This window comes from Geospiza fortis, unplaced genomic scaffold (assembly GCF_000277835.1).
Source record: "Geospiza fortis unplaced genomic scaffold, GeoFor_1.0 scaffold471, whole genome shotgun sequence".
Taxonomy (NCBI): domain Eukaryota; kingdom Metazoa; phylum Chordata; class Aves; order Passeriformes; family Thraupidae; genus Geospiza; species Geospiza fortis.
The window spans coordinates 1,549,804-1,575,086 of NW_005054443.1; the positions used below are offsets into that span (position 1 = coordinate 1,549,804).

At 39.4% G+C, this 25,283-nt stretch overlaps 1 protein-coding gene across 1 annotated transcript in view; it reads left to right on the forward strand.

Annotated features, from left to right (window-relative positions):
- PTPRM (protein tyrosine phosphatase receptor type M) overlaps window positions 1–24,041 on the forward strand; it is a 341,545-nt gene extending 317,504 nt beyond the window's left edge. The window contains exons 24-33 of the mRNA XM_031062267.1: window positions 2,184–2,300; window positions 6,622–6,776; window positions 7,110–7,245; window positions 7,833–7,982; window positions 8,449–8,622; window positions 11,381–11,512; window positions 14,576–14,701; window positions 16,489–16,652; window positions 18,732–18,867; window positions 23,147–24,041. Coding sequence (XP_030918127.1) covers window positions 2,184–2,300; window positions 6,622–6,776; window positions 7,110–7,245; window positions 7,833–7,982; window positions 8,449–8,622; window positions 11,381–11,512; window positions 14,576–14,701; window positions 16,489–16,652; window positions 18,732–18,867; window positions 23,147–23,200 — 1,344 coding nt within the window. The 3' untranslated portion in view covers window positions 23,201–24,041. The remainder of the gene's footprint in view (window positions 1–2,183; window positions 2,301–6,621; window positions 6,777–7,109; window positions 7,246–7,832; window positions 7,983–8,448; window positions 8,623–11,380; window positions 11,513–14,575; window positions 14,702–16,488; window positions 16,653–18,731; window positions 18,868–23,146) is intronic.
- Window positions 24,042–25,283: the final 1,242 nt, after the last annotated feature.

The window sequence follows — 25,283 nt, forward strand, 5'->3', positions numbered from 1 at the left end:
GCCAAGCACTGTCCAGGGTCCCAGCTCCAGGCCTCTCACCATGGAAGGGAAGTCTGGTGTTGCCAGTCGTCCTGAAACCACCCTTAATACCAGATGAAATATAGACTGAACACTCTAAAGAAATTTTTTTTAGCCAGTACTATTGTGGTTACTAGGTCTGAAGGTAAGCCCAGAAAAAATAAATGAAAACCTGCTTATAAAGCTACCTGAACTTCAGCTCTGCTCTAGGAGCTTTCCATCAGCTGCATAAGCAGGAACAAGCTGTTAGGATGCTTGTATAATTTTGTGGCTGGGAGCCAGGGTTTCTGACCAGGCTACTCTTTTTCTCTGAAGAGGATCCTGATGTGGGGCTGTGTTTTGCCAGCCCTTCAACTCAATTCTATTCAGATTTAAATTTTATCCTGCTAATGAGCCAGAAAAAGGGCCAGAACTACTGACCCTGCCTGGACAAACTTTTTACTTTATCAGCCAGTGTCACTACTGTGATGTGGCAAGAGCTCCCATCTATGCAGACAGTAAAGAAGGATTGCACACAATTATCAGCAACATTCTGGAAACAAATGGTAAAGAAAATGTACTTTCTTCTTCTTGACAGGCCAAGGTTTGACTCTCTGCATAATCCTTTCTATATTGAACCTGGAGTTTGTATAAATAAATCATTTGAATCCTGCATTACAGTTTTCAATGTATGTTTATATACACATTCATCTGTTTTACCTTTTGCTCAGATTAAACATAGTAGTAATCCAAATATTTTTGCTTGAAAATAGGTCTGAGAAATACTCTTATCAGTTGTGAAGTTTAATTTTTTTTTTCTATCAGTTTTCCATTGAATATTTAGAGTTCTCAAGTTTTTTACCTGACTCATTTAAGCACTTATTTAGGTAAACTAGATTTACATGTATTAAAAGATAATTTTAAATTTTCCCTTTGGTGGGAGAAAGAGAGAAACTGTTCCATGCAGCAGATGTATAACAGATGCCACTCCTAGCACGTACTGCACTACTGGATGATGGCCAGATGCAGTGGTGATAGCAGAGCTATTACCATGATAAAGAGAGATAAAAGAAAGATGCAAGTAATGTGTTAGCTTCCCAGCCCACCACTTCGTCCACACAAATGGGAAGGAGGAGAAAATTCTTAAGTCAGTCAGCCATCTACATCATCAAATACAGTCCTCAAACCACCCATTTTTAAAAATAACAGTTTAGGTTGAGCTAAGTGAGATCAATCCTATTCATAATGTTTGGAGTTACCTGTGAATTAGTAGTTAAGCTATGTAGAGTTGTAATAGTTAAAGCCTGGGCATAAACCTCAGCTCTTGACCTCAAGCATTGAGTTTTGCTATTCAACCTCTCATCAGTTCCTTTGGAAAGTTAATCTGAGAAAACAGGAGCTTTTCTAACAATAGAGAATCATACAGTAAATATTTTGATTTAGAAGGAATCCACGAGGATCACTGAAGTCCAGCTCCTGGCCCTGCACAGCACCATTCCCAGGAGTCACACCATGTGTCTGAAAGCACTGTCCAAATGCTTCTTGACCTCTGTCAGGCTTGGTGCTGTGACCACTTCCCGGGCCAGCCTGTTCCAGTGCCCAGCCACCCTCTGGGGGAAGAATCTTTTCCTGATACCCAACCCAAACCTCCCCTGACACAGATTCGGGCCATTCCCTTGGTCCCTCACTGGTCAGCACAGAAAAGAGATCAGTGCTGCCTCTCCTCTTCCCCTCGTGAGGAAGCTCTGAACTGCCATGAGGTCTCCTTCCTGTCTGCAAAATGCTTTTATTTTAGAAGATAGAAAGGTATTTTTGAGACAAATCAACAAGTAGAGGTTGGGGAGAAAACTTTCTGGTGGTATTTGTCCCTCTGGGCACACTCTGCTTTGGAAAGCACAGAAAATGAACAGTTACCACAGCTGAACTGTGCAGGGCATAAATATCCTTTGTGCTCCAAAAAAATTTGCCTTACTTCACTAAGCACAACACAAAGCTCATGAGAAACTCTGAAAGCTGTCTTAAAAAGAGAAGAGGCAATGTCCCTCAAACATTTACAGGTGCAGAAAATGTGACTGTTCTGTGCATGATTGCACATTAAATCAGAAATCATTGCACAGAATGCAAAATGAATTCTCTATGAACCTTCTAAAATAAATGAACCTTAATTTCTTTTGTATCTTTTAAAGGTCAAATGCTGCAAATACTGGCCAGATGACACAGAGATATATAAAGACATTAAAGTTACCCTAATAGAAACAGAGCTGCTGGCTGAATACGTGATTCGAACATTTGCTGTAGAAAAGGTAAGTTTCTAAATTCAGTTTTCTTAAATACATTGGTATCTGCCAAAGTAACTACATGCAGATTCAACAAGGGAAAGTTAAATCTTTTGACTGACATCCTGGGTTTATAGGTTTTTTTGGCTAAACTACTACCGCCCTCTTATGGTAATCTGTGTTTTTCTTCTTCAAATGCAGCAACTGTTCTGTGCTTTTCATCAGTGTTGGCCCCTGCCTGAGTTAGAAAAAGTGATGTTCCTTGCCTAGGAGAAATCGAAGCCTCCCTCCCAGCAATCAATTGAAAAACACATTTGTGCTGCTTTCCCATCTTACATTCCCCATAGTCATTTTCTGTCTGTACCAGAGGCTGCATGCAGCATTATTCAGAAGTCTGTGGTGGAGAATTCAGTTTTCTGTTGGGCCAGGGGTGTGCCTGGTCTGCAGAGACAGAGCTGTAACATATTACTGTTCTTCTCAAGGCAATTTCCCTTTTCACAGGAATCCATCCTTACATGGAGAGTTCCAGCCTGTGTGTTGTACTAGTGTTTGTTAGAGTAATGCCACACATTTGTCTGATGCTTTGTAGCCTATAGAACTTGCAGCTCCCCAGCTGCAATATATGGAAAACATAGAAATAACAAATAAGTTACTCACTGAAAGTGAGAACAGGCAGGGTCAGTCAGTGGTGAAGTGTACCATGCATTTTGTGTCAACTCAGCAGTTTCATTCAGAATTCATTAAAGAACAGAAAGGTTTTAATTGTATGTAACAGGGCCCATTTGAGTGGCAGAACACCAAGGAAAGAGCCTCCTTGGTAAGACTAGATATTCCTAATAGCATACACCAAAGCAATGCTCCATCACAACCAGTAGATTTTCAACTAATTAGCTTAGAAAGCTTCTTTTGATTTAGTTGCAGTACCCATGATTTATTGGCTCTCTCTAATGATGAAATAGTATTCATTTATGGGTTTGAAGAACATAATATTTAGCATCAAAGAATCCTGCACCCAGGTACGTGAAACTGCCAAAATGACTACCCCACAGGTTCTCTGTACACATGTCTAGAGTAACAAAGGAATTAGGGTTTTTTCCTGTTTTATTCTTCAATCTAATACTTAAATATGTATCAATACAGCAACCTGAGGGTAATTATAATAGAATTACGTGGTTTGAATGAATTGAAATATTGTATCATGTTTACCATTATACATAAAGTAGACTGAATTCACTCAAGCCTGTTGTTTCCTTGCATTTAGGTATTTTTAATAAACAGATGAGAAACGTTGGCTACACTTTGAAGTAGATGAAGCACTGGTTGATTTCTATTCTGCAAATTTTAAGCTCATGCTTTGATGTTAGCTTTTCGCTTCTTAACTGGGGCTGAAGAAAAGACCTAGAGGATTTTACAGTTGAACATAACCAAACTGTCTTGAATAAGTGCATTAGAACAGACAGAGATAAAAGGCACTAAACATTTTATTTCTTTTTTAAAATCTCCATCTGAAAAGATTTCATTTAGACGCTGCTTTTTAATAGTTGGTAGTTTTTCAGTAAACCTCTAAAAGCAGTGTCACTGTAGTTTGAGTAAAGTACATTTGTTTTTACTCTATTTTCCATATTTTTTAACTCCCCCAGTGGTACTGGAACATCAAGTCTGTACATTTCTTTCACCATAATTCTCTCAAGTTAATATTTTTGATGTACTGAGATTGGTACTTTTCATACTTCCCTATGTCAAGGTTCTTGATGAGACGGAGAGCACCCTAACCAAACATGCAGATAACAGTAATAGAAAGGTGGTTTGTAACACTTAACACTGAAGCCTCCATTCCAAAGGACTTGCAGATTTCACTAACAGGAGCTTCAACAGCAAAAAATTGCTGAGTTCTGTGCCTTAGGTGGCCTAACCCCCTGTGTCAGGGTGACTTCTGGGGACAACATCTGAAATCCAGAATGATTAAAGATTTAACACATATGAACTGCAGGGCTGGTGGAGTTAAGAGAACTGGCCTTGTCCATTGTGGCAGATGAGGAGGAGGAGTATGGAAGATCTAATTGCAGCCTCAGGTTCCTCATAGATGTTTAGAAAACCAGAGGAATCAAATTCTCCAAGACCTTTAGTCCCTTCTGACCGTCCTTCCTGTTTGTTGATGAACATCTCATACCTGCTCATAAAGTACAATTTAGAAGTTGATTTTCTTGAAGATAAATTGATCACTTACTTCAGTTTTGTTGGGTTTTTTTTAATGGATATTTAGTAGGGGGATAATGCTGAGAAAATTGAAGCCAAAAGTGCATTCTGATTTTGCAGACTGTTTCCTACATATGCTTTGCATTGTGTGAATAAGCAGTTCCTTTGGAGCAGTTTCTTTACAGCACAACAGTTAACTCAGATGAATAAGTCATACATGAATAGTAAAATATAGCAGCAGCATAAGTTTTTGTAGAATTTTTTAACATCCTAGGGTTTAGCAGTGTACAGCATTTTCTGTTTGTTTCAGCTCTATAGTCTTTCCCAGATGAGCATATGCTTTTATGATTCATGCAGTTGTGTGCTATTTTGGGTTTAGAAACCAGCAGGAAAGCTAGATATAAAAGTCATTCCTTTGTAGATATAATAAGAAAACTCATTATAAAAGTATCCTATATGCAAAACCTTTCCTAAGTATGTGTTAAAATGACAGACAAAAATTCAGTCAGCCTGACAGCCTGTTCACAACTAAGGCAGAGGATGTACAGGACATAACCTGATCTGTGTAGCAGCCAGGCACAGTGCTTTGGAGGGGCAGTTTGTTTTTAGTAAATTGTTTGAAAATCTCAGCTGTATACTGCGTGAAGAATTTGTATGGGATACTCCCTTCAGTCCTCAGCTTGTATAGTCATGGCATTGCTTTTTTTCTATGCAATCTTTGTTTCTTTGGAGGTCATGGGCAGTTGTTGCAAGCAATATAAAAGTGTTTGAGGCACTACCTTCACCTAAGCAGAGCTATTTGCAGAGTTGAAGGCCTTGCTTACAGTAGCAGAGATGCATTAACTACCACACTCTAAAATCCCCAGAGAGCAGAGACCAAATTGTATTCAAATGTGTTTGCTAGACTGTCTTAAAATGCAAATTGTTTTGTCTATTCCTGGATTTCATTATGTTTTAAAATTGGTTTTTAGGATATAAGGTCATTTCTGTTTAAAGGGTGTGATCTCCTCAGTCCACCCCGCTGCCTCATATTCTCTTAATCCTCTCCCTTGCTTGCCTTTTTGTGTCTATTCCCAGGGGAGATATTTTCCTCTGAGCAGATGCCCTGTCTCCACAGACCCCAGCCTGAGCTGTCAGAGCATCAAAGGCTCCAACATACACTGTCCTCTCTAGTCCTGTAGCACTGACATGTCCAAAATTTCTCCACCACTGAAAATCCCAGACTAATGCATAATAGCAGTAAATTAGGAAGCTTATATTACTTATTATTCAAAGAGACTAACACCTTTTATATGCAAGCCAGTTCAAGACAGGAAATACATCTTTAAGAAGAAAAGCTGTAAACTACCAGTTACTAGTATTGTTGACATTTAGTCCAGCCTAGACATGATGTGCCATAATTTTGCTATTTGTTTATGAGCTATGTATGATGGCCTCCACTTTGTGGATTTCTAATGAGAATAAAATACTGGCAGCTGCATTTTGAGATGAGGAAGGGAAAGTACAAGCAGTAAGAAAATAAAACTTAGCATACACTCTTCTGATATCCAGACTGCTCCCCAAAGTCACATGGGAAATTACTTACACAATCAGCTTCTCATTCATACTTGTCTCACTATATCCATGTCCTTGTAGGCTGTGGCAAATCACCTGAACAGTGAGCATGCGGAGGGCTACAAACACAGCCCCTATGATTGAAGGTGCAAAAAGGTTTCCTATTATTCAGCTTTTTCTTTCAGACCAATGAAGGGGACAAATGAAAATTATGCTGAAGCTGTAGTGCTCTGAAGTCAGCAGCAAAACCCCTGTGGAGGGCAGTGGGGAAAAAAAGGTCATCAGTGCTCTGCGTTCAGCCTTGCTGCTGACCTGTTCTGTGATCATGGTGTGCATCTTAAGGCCACAGTTTGCAAAGCAGCCTAGTACTTGAATATAGAGATGGGCATTTCTCTTGTTGCTAAAAGTTTCTGACCAATCTAGTGCTTACTTACTTAATTTTGTTGGAAGGCTTTGAAACCAGGTTGAAACCAAACCTTCGAGCTTGCTCTCCTGCTGTGAGGAAGCTCTCCAGCAGTCTGTACGGATTGTGTTGGCAGGGGCTGCTTTTCAGCAAGGCTCAGGCTTTTGAAGATTTCAACCCTTGTCTTTTCAACAGAGAGGTGCTCATGAGATTCGGGAGATACGTCAGTTCCACTTCACGGGCTGGCCAGACCATGGTGTCCCATACCATGCCACGGGCCTGCTGGGATTTGTACGGCAGGTCAGATCCAAGAGTCCTCCCAATGCTGGGCCTCTGGTTGTTCACTGCAGGTAGGTAAAACAGAAATCTCTCTGCTGGGCTTTCCATTAAACTCAAGACCTACTTTTGCTTCTCCTTTACTGTGTATTCCCCACACAGGCTGCTGAAGCCACTGGAGGTCTACTCAAAAAAATAACTGTAAACAAGAATACATATATTATATATATAGCAAACATATATAGAATATATAAATGAGAGTAAAAAAGCTGAGTCTGAAGTTCTACAAGTGCCCGGCTCAATTTCAGTAATCATCCAATTGATCAAGCACCTGTGAGATGAACCCTTACACCCTTTACATTTCCAATACACTGCTGCACATTAACTGTGCTCTTCTTCTACTTCAGTGCTGGTGCTGGCAGAACTGGATGTTTCATTGTCATTGACATCATGCTAGATATGGCAGAACGAGAAGGCGTCGTAGACATCTACAACTGCGTGAGAGAGCTTCGATCCCGCAGAGTTAACATGGTGCAGACCGAGGTATTGCTCATCTACTTGAATACTGTTTTGCAAGAAAAAATTCTTTTTTAGCCCTTCTAGCCCATAAAGATAGAGCTTTGTAGTTGGCACCCTCCAGAAAGTAATTTACTGAGTCACATGCAGAAAATAGTCTCTGCACAAAACTGAAGAACCCTTTCCCAAACAAGTGCAGAGTTATGCTTCACTGAAGGTTGACTATGTTTCTTGAAAAATGGGGAAAATGGGGAATGTTTCCTCTCTGGGAAGGATTCATTCTGGAGTACATCTTGTTGAGGTTTAGTTTCGCAATAGCACCTACAGAACCACCCAGAGGAATGAGGAAACCAGAAACATTCTGAGTTTTGTTACAGAGTGTTACTGCACTTCTCTAACTATTTGTAGTAACTTTAAGCCAATCTTTATATATTCATTTCCTAATGAGTGGGATAAAGTTTTTTAAACTGTGGTTGTTACTTCTGGTCTTGCTTCAGTGCTGGTAAACTGAAGAGTGAAGTAGCAACCATATTAGTTGCTATGTTTTATTTACCAAAATACTAATGGTCTATGCATCCCATGTCAGTAACTATCTATTTTAATTGCTTAACCAGGAGCAGTATGTATTCATCCATGATGCTATCCTGGAAGCCTGTCTTTGTGGGGACACAACTATTCCAGCTTCTCAAGTTAGGTCTGCTTACTATGAAATGAATAAACTAGATCCTCAAACAAACTCGAGCCAGATCAAAGAGGAATTTAGGGTAAGTAGTGGCTTACATTGCCTAGAAACTGTTGAGTTTAGCTATAGTAAAGACTGCTTAAGTTTTTATAGCCGTATGAATTTTGTTATAGGTCTACGAGGGAAAGATGGCAAAAAAAGGGAAAAATAACATGTCACTCATCTCTACTGAGTAATGCTGAATCATAAAATAATGCAGCAGGGCAGTAGTAAAATATTCATTTTACTCGAGGGGAGTATGTTGATCCTTCTGCTGTCCTTTCTCCAGAAGGCAGGCAACTCCACAGCTGTCTGTGAGGTTGTTTTCCATAATCGTATGCTCCCAGGATTTCTCTGCTTCCAAAGCCTGCTGACTGTGATGTGTTTTCATTTCTCTGCATATTGATTCCCGCTGAAGCTGAATGCTGAGCTGATCTATTCTTAAATATTTTGGGTTGCTTTCAGTGCTGTGTTAATTTTTCCGTTGCATTGTTTACTCTCCTTGAAAGACTTTAAACATGGTGACTCCGACGCTGCGTGTTGAGGATTGCAGCATCGCGCTTTTGCCGCGAAACCACGAGAAGAATCGCTGCATGGATGTGCTGCCTCCAGACAGATGCCTGCCTTTCCTCATCACGATAGATGGGGAAAGCAGTAACTACATCAATGCTGCACTGATGGATGTAAGTCTGCACCACATCATTAATAATAAAAAGGCAATAAGCAGCCCTCCAAACTGAGCCGTGCTAGAAAATGGAGTCAGCGTAAGAAGGAAAACCTTCTGGCTTGTTTTGTTTCCCAGAAGCATGGCACAAAATCTTTAAACTCCCAAGTACATTTAGGATCACACATATGTTATGTCACAGCCAAGGTTCCAAAGCCATGCTCAGAGAGCAATTCAGAGACTTTTGATAAATTGAATGTGTCTGGATTTCTCCCTAGTGCTTGAATTTTTAACCATCTGGCCTAGGAAAACAAGAATTACCTATTAAGAGATAGGCAGTTAAATAGAATAATAAGGTTTGCAGCAATATTTCAGTTCCCTTTGTTTATAATTTAAACAGTAATTAACAAAAAAAATAATTGTCTGTCAACACAAGATAGTACACAAGCCATTACTTCAGCCTTCCTGTTTATTTCTGCTTGAATGAATTGTTCCTCTTCATGTGTGTGTGGAGGTTTTTCCCAAATGCATCTATGGCAATTCTAATCCTTGTAATAGAGTAACAGTAAAAAGACGCTTAAACTGCCTTTACAGTCTGTAGATATTTATAGCCTATTTTTGACAATTTACAGCTATAGTCATTACTGTTGTCAAACATATAAACAACAAGAAAAAAGAGGTTAGTAAGGAAGGAACACATTGTAAATGGCCTTTTTAAAAAGTGAAGCTAGGGTAATAACAGTTTATTGCAGTTTTTTTCATTTCTTTCCTTCCAAGTTCTCAAAGCCTTTTCCTAAAATAAGCTGAAGTTGAAAACACTCCTGTGAAAATGTATCATTGTGTTTATCTCTGTAGAGAAACTGACAACAGAAGTGTAATTGACTTGTCTAGCTTCTCACAGTAGGTCAATGACATTTCATATTAGAACAGAGCTGCTTTAATTCACAGTCTGTGATTGTGCCATTACATTGTCTTGTTTCCTGGAGACTTCAGTACTGTTTTGTTCCATGAATTAAGTAGTGCTCAGAAAGAGCAGGGCCTTAATACTTGCTTTGAAGATGCTTCCCTTCTTCACTATTGAAACAATGGGCTTCATGCAGATCTGTGTCTGGGCAAAAGGCTCCAGGGAGGAGGTGATTTGGGTTGCTTTCCCCCTGAAGCATGCTTCTACAGCATCCCTGCACTGATGGACAAGAGCAGATGTTTGTCCATCTCTCTAAACAATCTCCAGCAAGCAAGATTAAGTGTCCCCCTCTCCATTGAATCCATTGAGGTGTTGTTGAATCACCTCATGTAAGCCTTTCAGAGCTCACTTCAAGAAAAAGGAGTAGCAAGCATAGTTTTCTTTATTCAGTATCAGAATGAGTTTGAGAATAGTTTTCCCAAAAAAACTTCTGAGGATCCTAATTGAGTGAATAATGGAGACCCCTTTGGACATCTCTCATCTGCATGAAACTTCCAGCAAGGCAGGACCAGTAGGATAGAAAGCAGCTGCCTAATGTATGAGGAGCATCGTTACCTGCTGGTTGCCATGTGCTGAAACAAAGAACCAAAGTTTTGCGTGTCTGCATCTGTACCCAAAACAGTGGAATCATTTTCTGTGGTCTTCTCAGTGACTTTCTGTGAAAGAACGATCATAGAATCATAGCATATCCTGAGTTGGAAGGGACCCATAAGGATCACCAAATCCCATAATTGCTAGGGTTGGAAGAGTCCTCTGGAGATCATGTGGTCTGACCCCTCCTGCCAATCAGGGTCACCCTGAGCAGGTGACACGGGAATGTGTCCAGGTGGGTGTTGAATGTCTCCAGAGAGGGAGACTCCATGACCTCCCTAGGCAGCCTGTTCCAGTGCTCTGACACCTCAGTGTAAATAAATTCTTCCTCACCTTCAGGTTGGAACTTCCTGTGTTTTAGCTTATGGCCATTGCTCCTTGTCCTTTCAACTGGGCACCACCAAAAGGAGTCTGGCATTATGCTCTTGGCACCTGCCAAAGTCAAAGCCACCAAAGTCCAAATCCTGGCCCTGCACAGGACAGCCCCAGGAATCCAACCACTTGCCTGTAGTAGCTGATCTGATTGGATCTCTGTTGTGGTGCAAATGGTTCAGTTCAAGGCATGTAGAAACTTCCCCACCCTCTTTAATGAAGGCAGTGGCACCCCCTCCCAAAAATTGCCCTAGTATGGCCATGGTAGCTTTCAACACTCAGGAGGATGTAAGGGAAAATGCTGGTTTGAGATCCACAGTGGAAAAATTCCAGCAAACAGTTCAGTCAATGACATACTCTGGTGCTAAAAGAAACAAAGAGCACTGAAATTTATCCCCTGGGTATCTTCACTGCTGTCAGATAGACCAGAATTTCAACAATATTTCTGAAGAATAACTAGATATTTCCTTTCACAGGCATCATTCAAATTTAGAGCTAAATGCAAACAGCCAAGATTAATCTGTCCATTAACAGCTCAAAACAAACCCGTTGCTCAAAATCTTGTAGGAGTTATACTGGAAGCAAAAGCCTCTGATGATTTTACTCTATGCCTGTGGCATGAAATACATTTTAGAAATATAACATTTGCAGAAGTTATATCCTTTCTAAATGTAGTTTATTAACTTTGAAGCATATAAGATCTCAGGAAAGAGCTGAAAACAATATATTAATTATACAGAAAATAGAAATAATGCTTTCAGTCGTGAAGTTTTGGGGCTATGACTGACATTCTGCTAAATGGATTTTTCTCTCTTGCCATTCTTCTCATCATCTTGTTACTTCTTTGCAGAGCTACAAGCAACCATCAGCTTTTATAGTTACACAGCATCCCTTACCAAATACTGTCAAAGATTTCTGGAGACTGGTCCTAGATTATCACTGCACTTCAGTAGTTATGTTGAATGATGTGGATACTGCACAAGTAAGTCCAGAAAAATGCTTCATTTAAAAGAGGAGTGGTAGTGTCTCAGCATTTCAGAACAGCTTTAGGATGTAATTAGTTTTTTAAAACAACATTAAATACTTACACACTAAAACATTGATTTGTAGCTTGCAGATACCCATAGGGGAAGAGGAATAAATCAGACCATCAGCAGCTTCTCCTCCAAAATGTTAGTGCACACAGACATAAATGCATGCACCTGTAATTTATTCTAAGAGAACGTGTTTTGGGAAGGGCTGCTAAAACCCAAAAATTAAGGTCGTAGAATTCTGACTGAAGTCTGAAACATGCTATAGTGGCCAAAATCATGAACAGAAGCCAACAGCTATTCATTAGCCTGCCTGAAACAGGTCAATGACCTTGGTCTCCTTACCAGGGAATAGGTGTTCCCAGTGTGAAAATCTGTGTTGAGTGTTGCACAAAATGATGTCATTAGCAAGGAGATAGGAACTAAACTAGGAGAGAGGAGCTAAACATTGGAGACTAAGCATCCTTTGGAAGAGAAAAGAGGGCAATTGAAACGTGTAGGGGAATGTAATTACCTTACAAAAGAGTTGCACATGTTGAACATGTTGTTCAGAAAATTGGAAAACCGAACCTACTGGATGGCAATTTAATCACTAGGATTAATCACTTAGTGTCCCAGAGCCTGGCTCACAACTGCACAATTCCAAGTTCTTAAAAAGATATAATTTCCTTAGTTCCAACAAACTGCACCAGCCCTCTGCTGGAATAATGTGGTGGTAATCTGTGGATTCTTAATATGTAAATATTTGTTAATTATTGATTAAGAGCAATTGTGATTTTTTAGAGCGGACTGCAGGTCATTTAATGATCAGAATCTTTTTAGCTTTGTTTGGTATTGCATATACTTAAAAAATGTTTCCTCTTCTTTTTAACATGTAGAATTTGTTTTTAAAAGATACTGATCTTCCTTTTGGTCTTTCAAAGGAACATGTAGGAATTCCACACACTGTTTTAAAGACTGAATTTCTGATTCTAAGCCCTGCACTGTCTACAGGGAGGAAAAACAGAAATGAAAGACAAAACTTTTATTCATGAATCTAAGATTATTTTCTGAGTGAATAAGGAAAGACTCAAGGGAGACAGACTGTTAGGGACTGCTGAACAGAGTGTTTTTTAATTTGTTGGCTGTGTTTTGAATTTACAATAGGACATGGCTACTCCAGGCATGTATTAGCCTCACAGGATTTAAAAGCTATTGGGATATGCAGTTAATGCACCTTCCTCTGCAGTATGTTAAACCTTTTACCTCTTAATGCAAGTAACAATCTTTTCATTAGGAATAAATCTCAAAACCCTCAGAGCAAACAGAAGTGGAGAGAGGGCAAAGCTTATTAAAAACACACATTACATTCAGATTTATTAATAATTACTGTTATGATTATTATTCATGTATATATGAAGTGTTTACAGTTCTGTTTAGATATTACCATTTATGTGGATTGTTGTGCTCTATTGGGAAATGAAATTCAACCCTTCACAGTGGCTCTGACTTGAAGAGAGTCGCTAGCATCACTTGCATGCAAAATGTGCAGGCTTAAATGCTTTTGGTTTCTTTAGAACTTGAAAATCACAGCTTCCTAAAACAGCCCCAGCAAACAGCTCTGCTTATTATAATTTAAGCATTTTTGAGAGATGTGTTAGAACTGTATTCCTATGTATTTGAAAGATGTGTACTAAACTGTGCACATGTTAAATGATCTGAGCGCTGGCATTTGCAACCGTTTTATGCATTGCATTTTGCTATCCTGTACACCAGCATATTTCATAATAAAAATTTGTGTAAGTATTAGACAATATTTGGAAAGCAGTTGTCTCAGCAGACCACATCATAGGGAGGGTTAAAAAAATTAAAATATATTTTCCTACTCAAAATTTCTGAGTTTAACTTGTTAAAGTGATATCCTGCAAATCAGACCCTGTTTTCTTTTTTAATTGGTGTAGTAAATGATTATGTTTTCCTAAAATGTAGTCATCTCTAAACAGCTTTGTTGAGGACTAAGTATTGTAAGAAATGCAAAACAACATCTGGAGTAAATGTGATTTGTCAGCTCAGCTCTGGATCACCAACAGCAATGCAGCAGAATGAAGACCACAGCTGTTTTACTGATTGAAATAAAAAGTTCCAAATATGACATCAATGTTTCTGCAAGCAAACAAAATTTCATGAGTTCATATTTAATTTTGGTGAATGCTTACAAAAGCTACATGCTCAAACTGCTCTAAATATCCCTGGCAAAAAAAAATCATTAGGTTTTTATGAAAAAAAAATAGGCAGATTCTAGCTTCAAAAACCTTCTTGCAAAGTGTTGATTCAACCTTTAAAGTATTAATACAGATGGTAATTGGTTCATGGATTAAGCCATTGTTATATTATTAGACACTAAAACCATGAAAAATAATAGTAATTTTACTTTGTGATCTTTAGATACCTAGAAGTAATTTTTTCTGAGAACTGAAGAAAGCATAATTAATATTTCCAGGTGTCACTAATAAGATGAAATTAAGCAATTATTGAAAGTTTAAAGCAATGCTAATATTAGCCAGTATTATCGGTCACAGGGGAAAAACGTGAAAGTTTAAGTCCTGAGTTTTGAGAATTTATGTACCTTTCCTAGCATAAATCACATGCAGTTTGAATTAGTAGCAACCGTTCAGGGCAGTTGGAGGTCCGAGGCCTTTGGTCTTTAGCCTCCACTGTCTCCAAGATATGGCAATATTTGTCAGCCTCTCCCTGTCTCGTCATACTATATTGTAGAAGTAATGCTGAGTGTCAGAAGTGTTTTACTCTAGGCACTGGAAGTACAGCAGCAAGAACCAGCATGTTAGGTACATGGAAAGGCATTATGAAATCAGAGTGCTCAAAACCGAACTCAGTGCATCATGTGTTTTATAAAGATACTGTGCAAGAATTCCAATAGTACATGTATGACAAATTCAAATACAGATGAGTATGTTGAGAGAGCATGAAATCTAAGGTGATTAACTGTGTTCTTTTTTGTCCATGGTCTGCTGTAGCTCTGTCCTCAGTACTGGCCAGAAAATGGAGTCCACCGGCACGGTCCTATTCAGGTGGAGTTTGTATCGGCTGACTTAGAAGAAGACATCATCAGCCGGATATTCCGAATTTATAATGCAGCCAGGGTAAGGATCTTATTTGCAAAATAATTTTGTCTCAGTAGATGAGCTGAGTCTACTCAAATCATAAAAATGAAAGCTAAACTCACATAGAACCATTTTCATTTTTCAGTATATTTATTTGAAAGCAATGGCGCAATACTGAGTCACAGCACAATCACAGAGGATAAAAAAGACTTCTGTGTATAATAAAAGTAAAAGAAAAAATTTAATACATATCTCAAGTGTGTTAAATGCAAATGAAATAAATGCAGCATTCAGATTGTATGATAGCCAAAAAATGCTGAAATCAGTGCTGTTTTCAATAGTTTGAAATTAGCCATCTTGTATATTTGTATCCTGTGTTATGTGAAGAAAGCTGTGCAGCAGTTTATGTTAGTTATGTTTTTCAATAGCAATCCCAGCCTCTTAGTGAAGATCCTCTCCCAATAACCACACTTCATAACATATGTAACCACTTCAGAAGGGCAAGCAGGTTGTTCTTGTATCCAGCTTTTATGCTCCCATAAAGTTGACAGAAGACTAAACAAGGCATGTCTTTCAAGCTGAGTGGAAAAAAGATTCCACCACAGACCCGATATCTGTTCCCATCCAGGGAGCCTTTGCAATGGACTCGTATCAGCCACCAAAAAGCTGTAGTTAGGAATAAGCAGCACTCCTTTCAGAAAAAAAATCAAGAACTTCCCTGGGACCTGTTAGCTCGCTGGACAGGGAAAGACACCAAAAAGATGTTGATATCCAAACAGGGAAGCAGATTGTAAAGCTTCAAATACTTCTTTAATACTGTGAAGGCATGGCATTTGCAGTAAATGTGGTAATAGAAAAAACACAGCCTCCAGCAGGCTGTGACCTTCAGCAAGCGCTGGGTCTGGCTGCTTTGGGAAGAGGGGCCATCAGCTGAAAGAAACTGGACAGGAAATCAGTAGATTCCAGACTTTGACATAAAGCACACAAAACCAGTTGGAGACCACATCGAATGCCGCATCCAGTTTTGTTTATTCCCGTATCATGTTAATCTTACATCCTCTCTATTAACTCTTACTCTACAGAATAAAATATAATGTCAGCGTGTCTGTGTGTTGTTCATTTTAGGAATGGCACTAAAATGCCCTCACTTTGCACAGAAGTGGCAAACTCTAGACTACAAAACCAGTTTTCATGTGCATGTTTATTATGCCCTTTTCAAAGGACTGTAGTTTTCTGCCACTATCACTTGTTCCGTGCTCCTTTTTTATTTTAAATCACCATAAAGCAACTGTTCAGTAATGTTTCACCAGAGGGGTTCTGACTGCTGCAGTAGAACACAATAAAATAAAATATAGTTAGATTTTTTTTTATAAGCCAGAAACATCTGAGGGTTCAGTTTGGTTTTCTTAATGTTTCCTGCTTCAAAATATCTTGAGAGGGTTTGACCTTTCTTGTAAAAAAAGGACAGAAACACATAAACATTCTTAAAAACACTGAAGCTTATATATGGAAACAGTATATAATTGAAGTTATGTTACAGCTCTCGTCTTTCCTACCAAGTTCCTCCTATCTTATTAATTATTTGATTGATTGTGCAAACGTACTATTGCTATATTTTAGCCTGTTGTATAGCTGTCTGTTTAAAAACTCTTGTTCTAACAATTCATTGGAAATTAAAAGTCATCAATCCTCAAGGGCAGTTGAAATTACATTAGCAGTTTGTCAGCAGTCATTTGCTTGAACAACTTCCCTTCCTGATGCAAATACCTAAATTTCGTGCCAAACATATACTGTTACTTTTCCTGCTCTTCTTTGGATCCCTGCAGCCCCAGGACGGCTATCGGATGGTGCAGCAGTTCCAGTTCCTGGGATGGCCCATGTACAGGGACACTCCTGTTTCGAAACGCTCCTTCTTGAAGCTCATCCGTCAGGTGGACAAGTGGCAGGAGGAGTACAACGGGGGAGAGGGACGCACAGTTGTGCATTGCTTGTAAGTATGGAAGCAGAAGAGAGGAATAAGGGAATACTGTCACAGAATTTGTGCCAGGCTTTCAAAGATTTGTAACGAGCTGAAGAGGCATCTATCTAATCTGGGGCTGAATAAATAATACAACTGCTCATTTAAAAGCTTTGAATGCAAGAGGGACTGTGTCATTTTAATGCAGATTCATGAGTTTCCCCATCTGTCCTTTGTTAAAGCCCTATGAAAAGATGATGGGTTTGAGTTAACTCTATTTTATATAAAAATGTCCAGTGACTCTTGCAAATGGGAAAGTTGCATATTTATTCACAGTAAATCAAAAATGTACCTTCAGAACAATGTACCTTTTATTTCCACAGATAAGAACCATAGCAATAAGTAGTTTTGGAGGGGTGATTCATTTTCCAGGCATAAAGCACGGGAGTAAAAGTGGTGTGATAGACCAGTTACGATGATCCTGTAATTGCTTTCCCTTTCTCTAATAATGGTATATATTTTTGTCCTCCTGTGACTTTGTGCTCCACTCATGCAGACTCTCATCCACTCTGCCACCATCCTTCTTTTGGTACAGTTTAATACTTGTACGTGCTTTTTGCCCTCAGAAGTAGCTGTTCTTTTGGGGCTGAGTCTTCATCGGTTGAAGTTGTATTCATCTTCCTCTAAACATCTGTTTAAAGATGTTGCCATGATAGAGAAGGGACCTGCAAACAGGAAAACCATGTTCAGAAGTTGGGACCCTGTGTCAGAATGATGGAGGAAAATCTAAGAGTATATTAATAATTCCCACTATCACTGACCTTGAACAAGTCATTGCTCTTCAGTTTCCCCATCTGTAGTATGGGGATAATAATACTTTCATCAAAGGAGCATTGTGCAGTGTGATTAATTAATGTTTTGAGATCTTTAGCTGAAAAGACCCTTTTGAAGTGCAAATTACTGTTATCTCTGAGGTGGCTGATGATATTAAATAGTTGTACAACATCACACATGCGTCACTTCCAGGCAGTAAAGAAAGAAAAAGCTCTAATATAATCCTTTTAAATGACTTTATTTTAATTAAAATTCTCAAACAGTCCCACAATATCAGGCACTGTTTTGGCAGCAGAGAGCATTCTTTTCATAGTGCCTGGATGTGACAGATGTGCGACGTTGTATCTTCCTTTGAAAATCAACCATTTGCAAAGCTTGTTTGAAAGACCTGCTACCTAACTAGTCTGCACTCTGGTAATTATTAAGGTTTATTATTTTCAGTGAAGCACAGCCTAAAGATTCTGATTAGAATAAGTGTAGAAATAATGGGGCTTCCAGAAATAAAGAGATTCTCTTGAAGATTAAAAATAACCAGGGATAAAGTATTATTAAATACTGTATTTGATCATGTATATGAACATTTGTGCCTGGCTTCTTTGTTAGCAATTCGCTTCAGGTTCTCATCCTCTGATAACTGTGGGTGGAGAGGGAATACATCTGCCTTTAGAAGCAGTCCTTGCCAGGCAGCCAGCCCTTCTTCCTGCTGCCAGGAGCTGAGATAATCAGCTGGAGGGACATGGCAGCACCACCCAGTGCCATACCAAATGCAGCCACCAGGACTCCCCCAAATGAGACTTATGATGCTTTTGCAGTTCCTCTGAAATGCCTTTGCGTCCAGGAGGAAAGCACCAGAATCTGGAATAAAAGAACTCAAAGATTCACTTTCTCTGTGGCATTTCCAGGCCTGATGCTCATTGCAGCCATGTGTGTTTACAATGCAAAGCAGTGTTGAACTGAAACTAAAAGTACTTTATCCTTATTTTAGCATCCTCTTTGTGCTGTCTCCAGTGTTCACTGAAGGGTGGTGCAAAACTCAGCCATTCAATTGCCTCTAGGCTGTCAGCCTGCTGACTTCTGAATCATAGCTTTGAGATCTTTCAGCATGCCAATTCCAATTAAAAATCATGTTTTGCCTGGAGTTGGGCAGCCTTTGGGGCCAGGAATGTTCTGTGGTTTCTCCCTGCTGGAACTCTTGCCTTCTGGAACCATCCCTGTTGCTGTACAAACTTGTGCCACAGAGTCCACTGTAACTGAGCCATTTTATCACTTTCGCTGCAGGAATGGAGGTGGCCGCAGTGGGACTTTTTGTGCAATCAGTATTGTTTGTGAAATGCTTCGACATCAGAGGGCTGTTGACGTGTTCCATGCTGTGAAGACACTGAGGAATAATAAGCCTAACATGGTGGACCTTCTGGTAGGAGCTTTTTAACTGCACCATTAAATAGAAAATGTTCTTTTTCTCAGAAGAGTCAGTAAGATTTCCAGGATTTGCAGTGGGAGTTGTTCACAAAGCAAGCGAGTCATTTTCAAAGGGGATAATGAAGTCACTTCACTTGTAAGAGTATTTTTACACTGCTTTCTTCCCAAGGAGACTTTGTCTCTGTTAGTTTGAATTTTTTAAGAGTTTTAAACTTTCAGATGAACATCCTTATTAATTTTCTTTTCTAGCAGGCTGAACCAAGTGGAGAGCAGCACTTGCATGGTAGAAATAATAGTTATGTAAAATGAAATGCCAGATTTTCAAATTATATCTTTTATAAATAGCTTAATCGCCTAATATTTATCAAAGCCATGAATTTCAGCTTGACATCCAGAATATTGCATTTAATTATGGTTGCTCTATCTCATAGAAAGATTAAAGAAGTTCAGAAACAAGGGGCCATGTGCAATTATTTTCCTAGAGAGTGTTTTATGAGCTTTTTTCCTAAATGGAGAACTGCTGAAGTGCCAGCTGCTGTGCCAGAAGAGCTGCAGAACAGCTTAAACCAGCAGGTTCTTACACTCCAGTGTGTAGTTTTGTACTTGGAGATGGGTGTAGCTCGATGCCCTGTTCTGAAGCCTGGGCTATAAAAGACACTTTTACAACATCCTGCTGCAGAGGTGGCTGCTTAAGAGGCAGCTGCATTTGATTTAGTATCACAGGCAGGAGGAAGCAGCATCTGGGCACTTTCAGGGATGTTAACCCAATCTGAGCCAATTTTGCAAGCTCTGGTTAAAAAAATTTGGGTCATTTCAGCAACTTTTCTATAGCATGCCCTGGGTGAGGCAGGAGACATCTCACTGAGTTGGTCCAACCTCTTGTAATTTTAGGAGAGGACCCCCTCAGATGAGCTGAGTGTGGCACACACTGGAGAATAGGCAGAAAGAGGGAGGCTTTCACACACAGGTGAAAAGGCAGGCAGGGAGGGATACCCACCTCCCCACCACATGCATGGCTATACCTCCTCTCTCCTGTGGGAGGGTGGCTCCCACCACATTTCCCATCACAGTGCTGTGTCCTAGCCTCCCTCTGAAGTCCCAAACCCTCCCCTAGGCCCAGCTCTGGCCAGGCACAGGGAAAAAGGCCAGATGTTGTCAGCTGTGCAGAGCAAGGAGGGAGTTCATGAGCAGCACAGCAGTGCGGAGCTGTGAGTCTTGTGTCAGTGAGAAACTATCAAACTTCCACTGTGCTGGGAGGGAGCAGCTTTATTGGCTTCTTTTCCTCTAGTTTATATCCTCAGGAGAAGAATCATTGTGGTGAGAACCATACATTTTTATTTCCTAGACATTAAGAAAAATGTCCTTCTACTTCATTCATGTAGTATAGTTTATACAGGGATTTGGCAGGCCTGCTGTTCTCCATCCTCCTAGAGCTTAAGCCCACAGAACTCTCTGATCTCTTATTCATTTATTTTATAGAAATAAAATGAAAATTACCAGTGTAGAAGTACAGTTAAAGAAAATGTTTGCTATAAATTCCCATTTGTTACAATTCTCCAGATATAGATTTGTCAAGCAGGTGTCTCCATTTGTCAGCAGAGATTTTTTTTTAATCAAAAAAAAGCTAAACTTGTTATTTTAAATAAAAATATATCTTTTAGTAAATTGAGAGTGGTATTGGTAATGTCTGGAAGGCATAGAAAGGCCTTGTAGGGCCTTTTTTATTAGGAAATTCCAAAGCACTTGTGAAAGAGATCAGTATTGTTTTCCTTATTTTCACAGACAGAGGAATAAAGGCAAGGGACAACTAGGATTTTTCCCATTATCACATAATGCACTGACTGAGCAGAGTTAGAATGACATTTCTTCAGTTGTGGTCTGCCACCTTGTAGGAACAAATATTTGAATTAGCCAGGTTTCAATTTCTGTGCAAATTGCTTCATGGTAAAGGGAATTGGGAGACTTGAGTTTTTTTCCTGATCGTGTTACTGACTTTATCCTTTATGCCTCTTATATTGATGTGTCTTTGCCTCAGTTTCTCTACTGGAAAAAGAAGAAAAGTAATATTCATCTACCTTGTAAAATTTTATAGTAAAAGATTAAATGCTCAAAATCATTACACTGTTTCACAAAAAAACAGTTTTAAGACTGCTTTATCAATACATGTCATGCACTTTCTGACTAGATAAAAGGCAGTCCTTACCATCCATACTTAGAGATTCATGTCTTAATTTCACTGAAACCTTTGGTTTTCCTCCAAGTGTAAAAATCTGAATGCCACATCTGGAAATCTAATAATTTTTTTTCAGCTGTCATACAAAGGTAACACATTATATTGCAAAATATCTATTATGGAATGCCCAGAGCATTTGATGAGAAATGTTATTGGGCCTCCCCACAGGTGTCCTAGAAAATAAATTTAAATATACCTCTCTGAAGCTAGCTAGTCTAAAGAGACTTTTAATATCCACCATCAAGTGAATAATATAAACAAAGGACGCTAGTCAGTGAACACAGTGGGAAATAAGGTATGTCTGCTCTTTAAGACAGGTATTCAGCTTGCTGCAAATGACAGTTATTCTGCTAGATCAGTAAATCAGCATAAAATGGGCATGGAAGAGTGGAAATGGATGAGTGGCTGATCTCTTGGTTTTTTCTGTTATGTAGTTATAGAACAATTTCCATTTATTTAGAAACATGTATGCAATAAAAGCAGAAAAGGAATTTACATAATACTCTGTTCTTTCCTTTCTTCTTTTTGTTTTTAATTCTTTTCTCATTCTGAAGAAGACACAAGCAGTTTATGGAACCTTGCAGGACTTTAAACCCTCACGTACAGCTCACTCATCACTTAGGTTATATGTACACCTAAGACTTGTCTTATTATGACATGACATTTCTCAACAACAGAACTTCTAAATGATCCATGCTTGTTAACAGCTTTTTGATTTTATTAATAGTATATGGTCTTTTGCATGTAAAGTGGACTGACTCTTTTGTCAGCTAAAATGTGACCCAAAATCACAAGTACAGGCCAAAAGATTTAATCCTTTAAAATGTTTGCTTCAGGGAAAAGAGAATATATCTGAAGATCTTACTACTCGTGATGTTGGGCAAGGCTGAGTGCTGTCAGCTCTTTAAATCTGTTGTTGTTCCTAAATGTCAATATGTGCTTAGTTATCCGTTATTAGTCAAATAAAGTGCATAAGCAAAGGATGCATTTCGGTAACAGGAATAGTTATAAAACTGGCAAGTGTTTCCAATTTGAATTTTCAGACACCAGAGCCCTTAGATTCAGGGAACCTGCACTTACTATTTCCTTCAGCTTTTTTCATTTAAATACTTGTAGTATTTTTGAGTATTGTGAGTAGCAAGAATGAAAACAGGAGAGGGGTATGTATGAACACAAGACTGGGAAGTCATCAGTGACTGCACCATTTAAAAGTTTCAGAGTGGACAAAGGTCAGTCAAATCTGTCCTCTCCATTCCACTGAAGATGTGAAAGGGGCCAAGACATGACCTTTTGTCCCCAAAGATGCAGAATGGGTTTGCATCCCTCAGGAAGAAGATCTATTTCCCTGGGACTTGCTCTGTTTCCAGGCAGCTACAAATAAAACCAGCAGGTCTGTGTTTGAAGCACAGGGCTGGCGCCTGAAAACTTAGGCTCTTTACAGTTCCTCTGTTACCCAGGCTAACTTGAGCATCACTGGCCATTGCTAAAAATTAATTGGAATTAATCCAATTAATTTAGCTCAGGCCCCATCTCATGAGGCTATTGCACAGTCTTGTGGGTCGGGTCTGGGCTGCAGAGGACCAACAGTGAGTACTTTTGGCCTGAAATGCAGCAAGTGTCTGAATGACATTAAAATAAAAGTTGCAGTTTGGGAAGTACTAAACACTGGGTCTATTTTAAGGTAAACATTTCCAGGGAGGAATTTCAATAACTCCAATTCTCATAAAGTGCTACATGAGCATTTTCACAGATGACAGAAGGGGCTGCAAGTCAATTTGCTTATGTGCAGTCAGTTTTTCTCATACAAGTGTATTACAGCAGCTAAATACTCATCTAACATGAGCAGTACCATAAGTTACTATGTATAGTGTCTATTGTCTGGTTAATATAAAGATTTTCTTATCTGAACATAAATTGGATTTGCAAACTGGTTCCCACTGACAACAGCTGATAGTAAATAATTTTAACAGGAGAGAAATATTGACCCCTTTAATTAAGTTGCTTCAATAACTGACTTTGTGGTTTCCTTTTGATTTTTCAGGATCAATACAAATTCTGCTACGAAGTGGCTTTAGAATACTTGAATTCTGGCTGATTGTCTAAACAGCACAGACAGAGCTCCTCCTTTCACTACCACAAACAAAGCAAGTCACTTCATGATGTCTGTGTAAACGAGATGAAGACTTCTCAGTGTTATGCTTCTACTGCTTTGTATAATTGGCTCTTTTTAAGAGCCCCAAAAGATGTTTATAAAACCGCTTGCACTGCCTGATTCCCACTCCGAAGCTGCTGCTTGGCACCCCTGTGAGCCTACACCAAACCACGTGGCAGTCCTTGAACACCTTATCCATGCTCAGCCATTGATGTGGTGAAGCAGCATAGTCCTCTGGTAAATAAGAGAGCACAATTATATTCTTATGAAGGAATTTGTACTTTTTCTGTTACATTTCGTTGCCTGTGATTCTCAGTTATTGTCCCAGCCTAGTGTACATTTCTGTTCTGTGGAGAATGCTGTCTGGCATTTTGATAAGACATGATTTTAGTTATATTTGTATTCTAACACGTGCATAATAAATCATATGTAGCTTATCTGAACTAACAGAAAGACATGTACCAAATCATGATAACTTTGTTGAGTTGTAATTTCTATCCACTTTGTACCATTTCATAGAGAGAATCTTGATAGAAATGCAGTTAAAAATGCAAAAGACAGGATGCTCAGATTAATATATCCAAAGCTTTTTCATTTGTTTATATTGTAAATATTTTTTGATTTCATCAAATTATTTATTCATTAAAATGATTTTTTTTGGTGAAGCACAGTGAGTGACAATCATTTTTATTAAGCCCTGGAAATGCTTACTGTATGATAGTGTAAACATTTGTTTACCTTGTATGGATTCTCAGCTCAATAAATAATTACATACATGATCAAATTTTGTTTAATTTAATATCTCTTGGCATCTGAGTGCCTCCAACTAAGCCTCTTTTCTAGGTTAAATCTAGTAAATACTGAGCTACCTCCAGTGAGTGTTTATTGTGTGATCCAGTGTTGGTCCAGCCAATAGCAAGGTCATAGAATCACAGAATCATAGAATGGTCTGGGTTGGAAGGGTCCTTCAAGATCATCTAGTTCCAACCCTCCTGCCAAGAGCTGGGACACCTTTCACTAGACCAGGTTGTTCAAAGCCCCATCCAGCCTGGCCTTGAACACTTTCAGGGATGGGGCATCCACAGCTTCTCTGGGCAGCCTGTTCCAGTGCCTCGCCACTCTGAAAGTGAAAAATTCTTCCTAATACCTATTCTAAATCAGCTCTTTCTCAGTGTTAATCCATTCTCTCTTGTCTTGTCACTACAACCTCTTGTAAAAAGTCCATCTTTCTTGTAGGCTCCCTTCAGGTACTGAAGGGTTGCAATTAGGTCACCCTGAAGCCTTCTCTTCCCCAGGCTGAGCAAACCAAATTCTCACAGCCTTTGCTGGGATCCCTGGAGCTGGATGCAGCTCACCAGAGTGGAGTTAGATATGCTGCGCCAGTATATGAAAGAGGTGAATTGTGTGCTTAAAAATGCACGAATGCAGAACCTGAAAGATGCCCTGCTCTGAAGAAGAGATGGTGTTGTGCTTGGTCTTGTCACAGCAGCCCTCTGCAGCCCTGGGCATTCCCTGCCATTCCCTCTGTGCCTGCTGCTGCTGTGGGAGGTGCTCTTGTTCTTGAGATATATGACTGCTGTGAGGGGGATGTAACTCCTGCTGTTAAAGATGTTACAAACACCAATACTAGAATGGTTGGTGGGGAAGTTACTCAGAAAATCGTGAAACTGCTCCGTTAATTGACCTGTTGTCAGTGGACAGGTTTACATCATTAAAACTCCTGAGAATGGCTGTCCTGATCTTCCATGGTGTTTGGATGGTTCTCCTTTCTACAAAGCACTGACCAGTGTCTAAATATGCTGGGAATTGCCTTTGTTGCAGCAAAAAGGAGGAATGAGTAAGCAATGGCTTGCTGAGCCATCTGCCAGAACCACAGAACATTTTTTCACACTGAAGTTTCAAGGAGACATTGCAGGCAGAGCAACTGCTCAATACTTCCCAATTGGAAACCCAATTCAAGGATGTGGCTGACTGCACAGTATTTCAGCTCTTAAATCTTAGATCCTGCTAAGCTGTCTGGAATGGG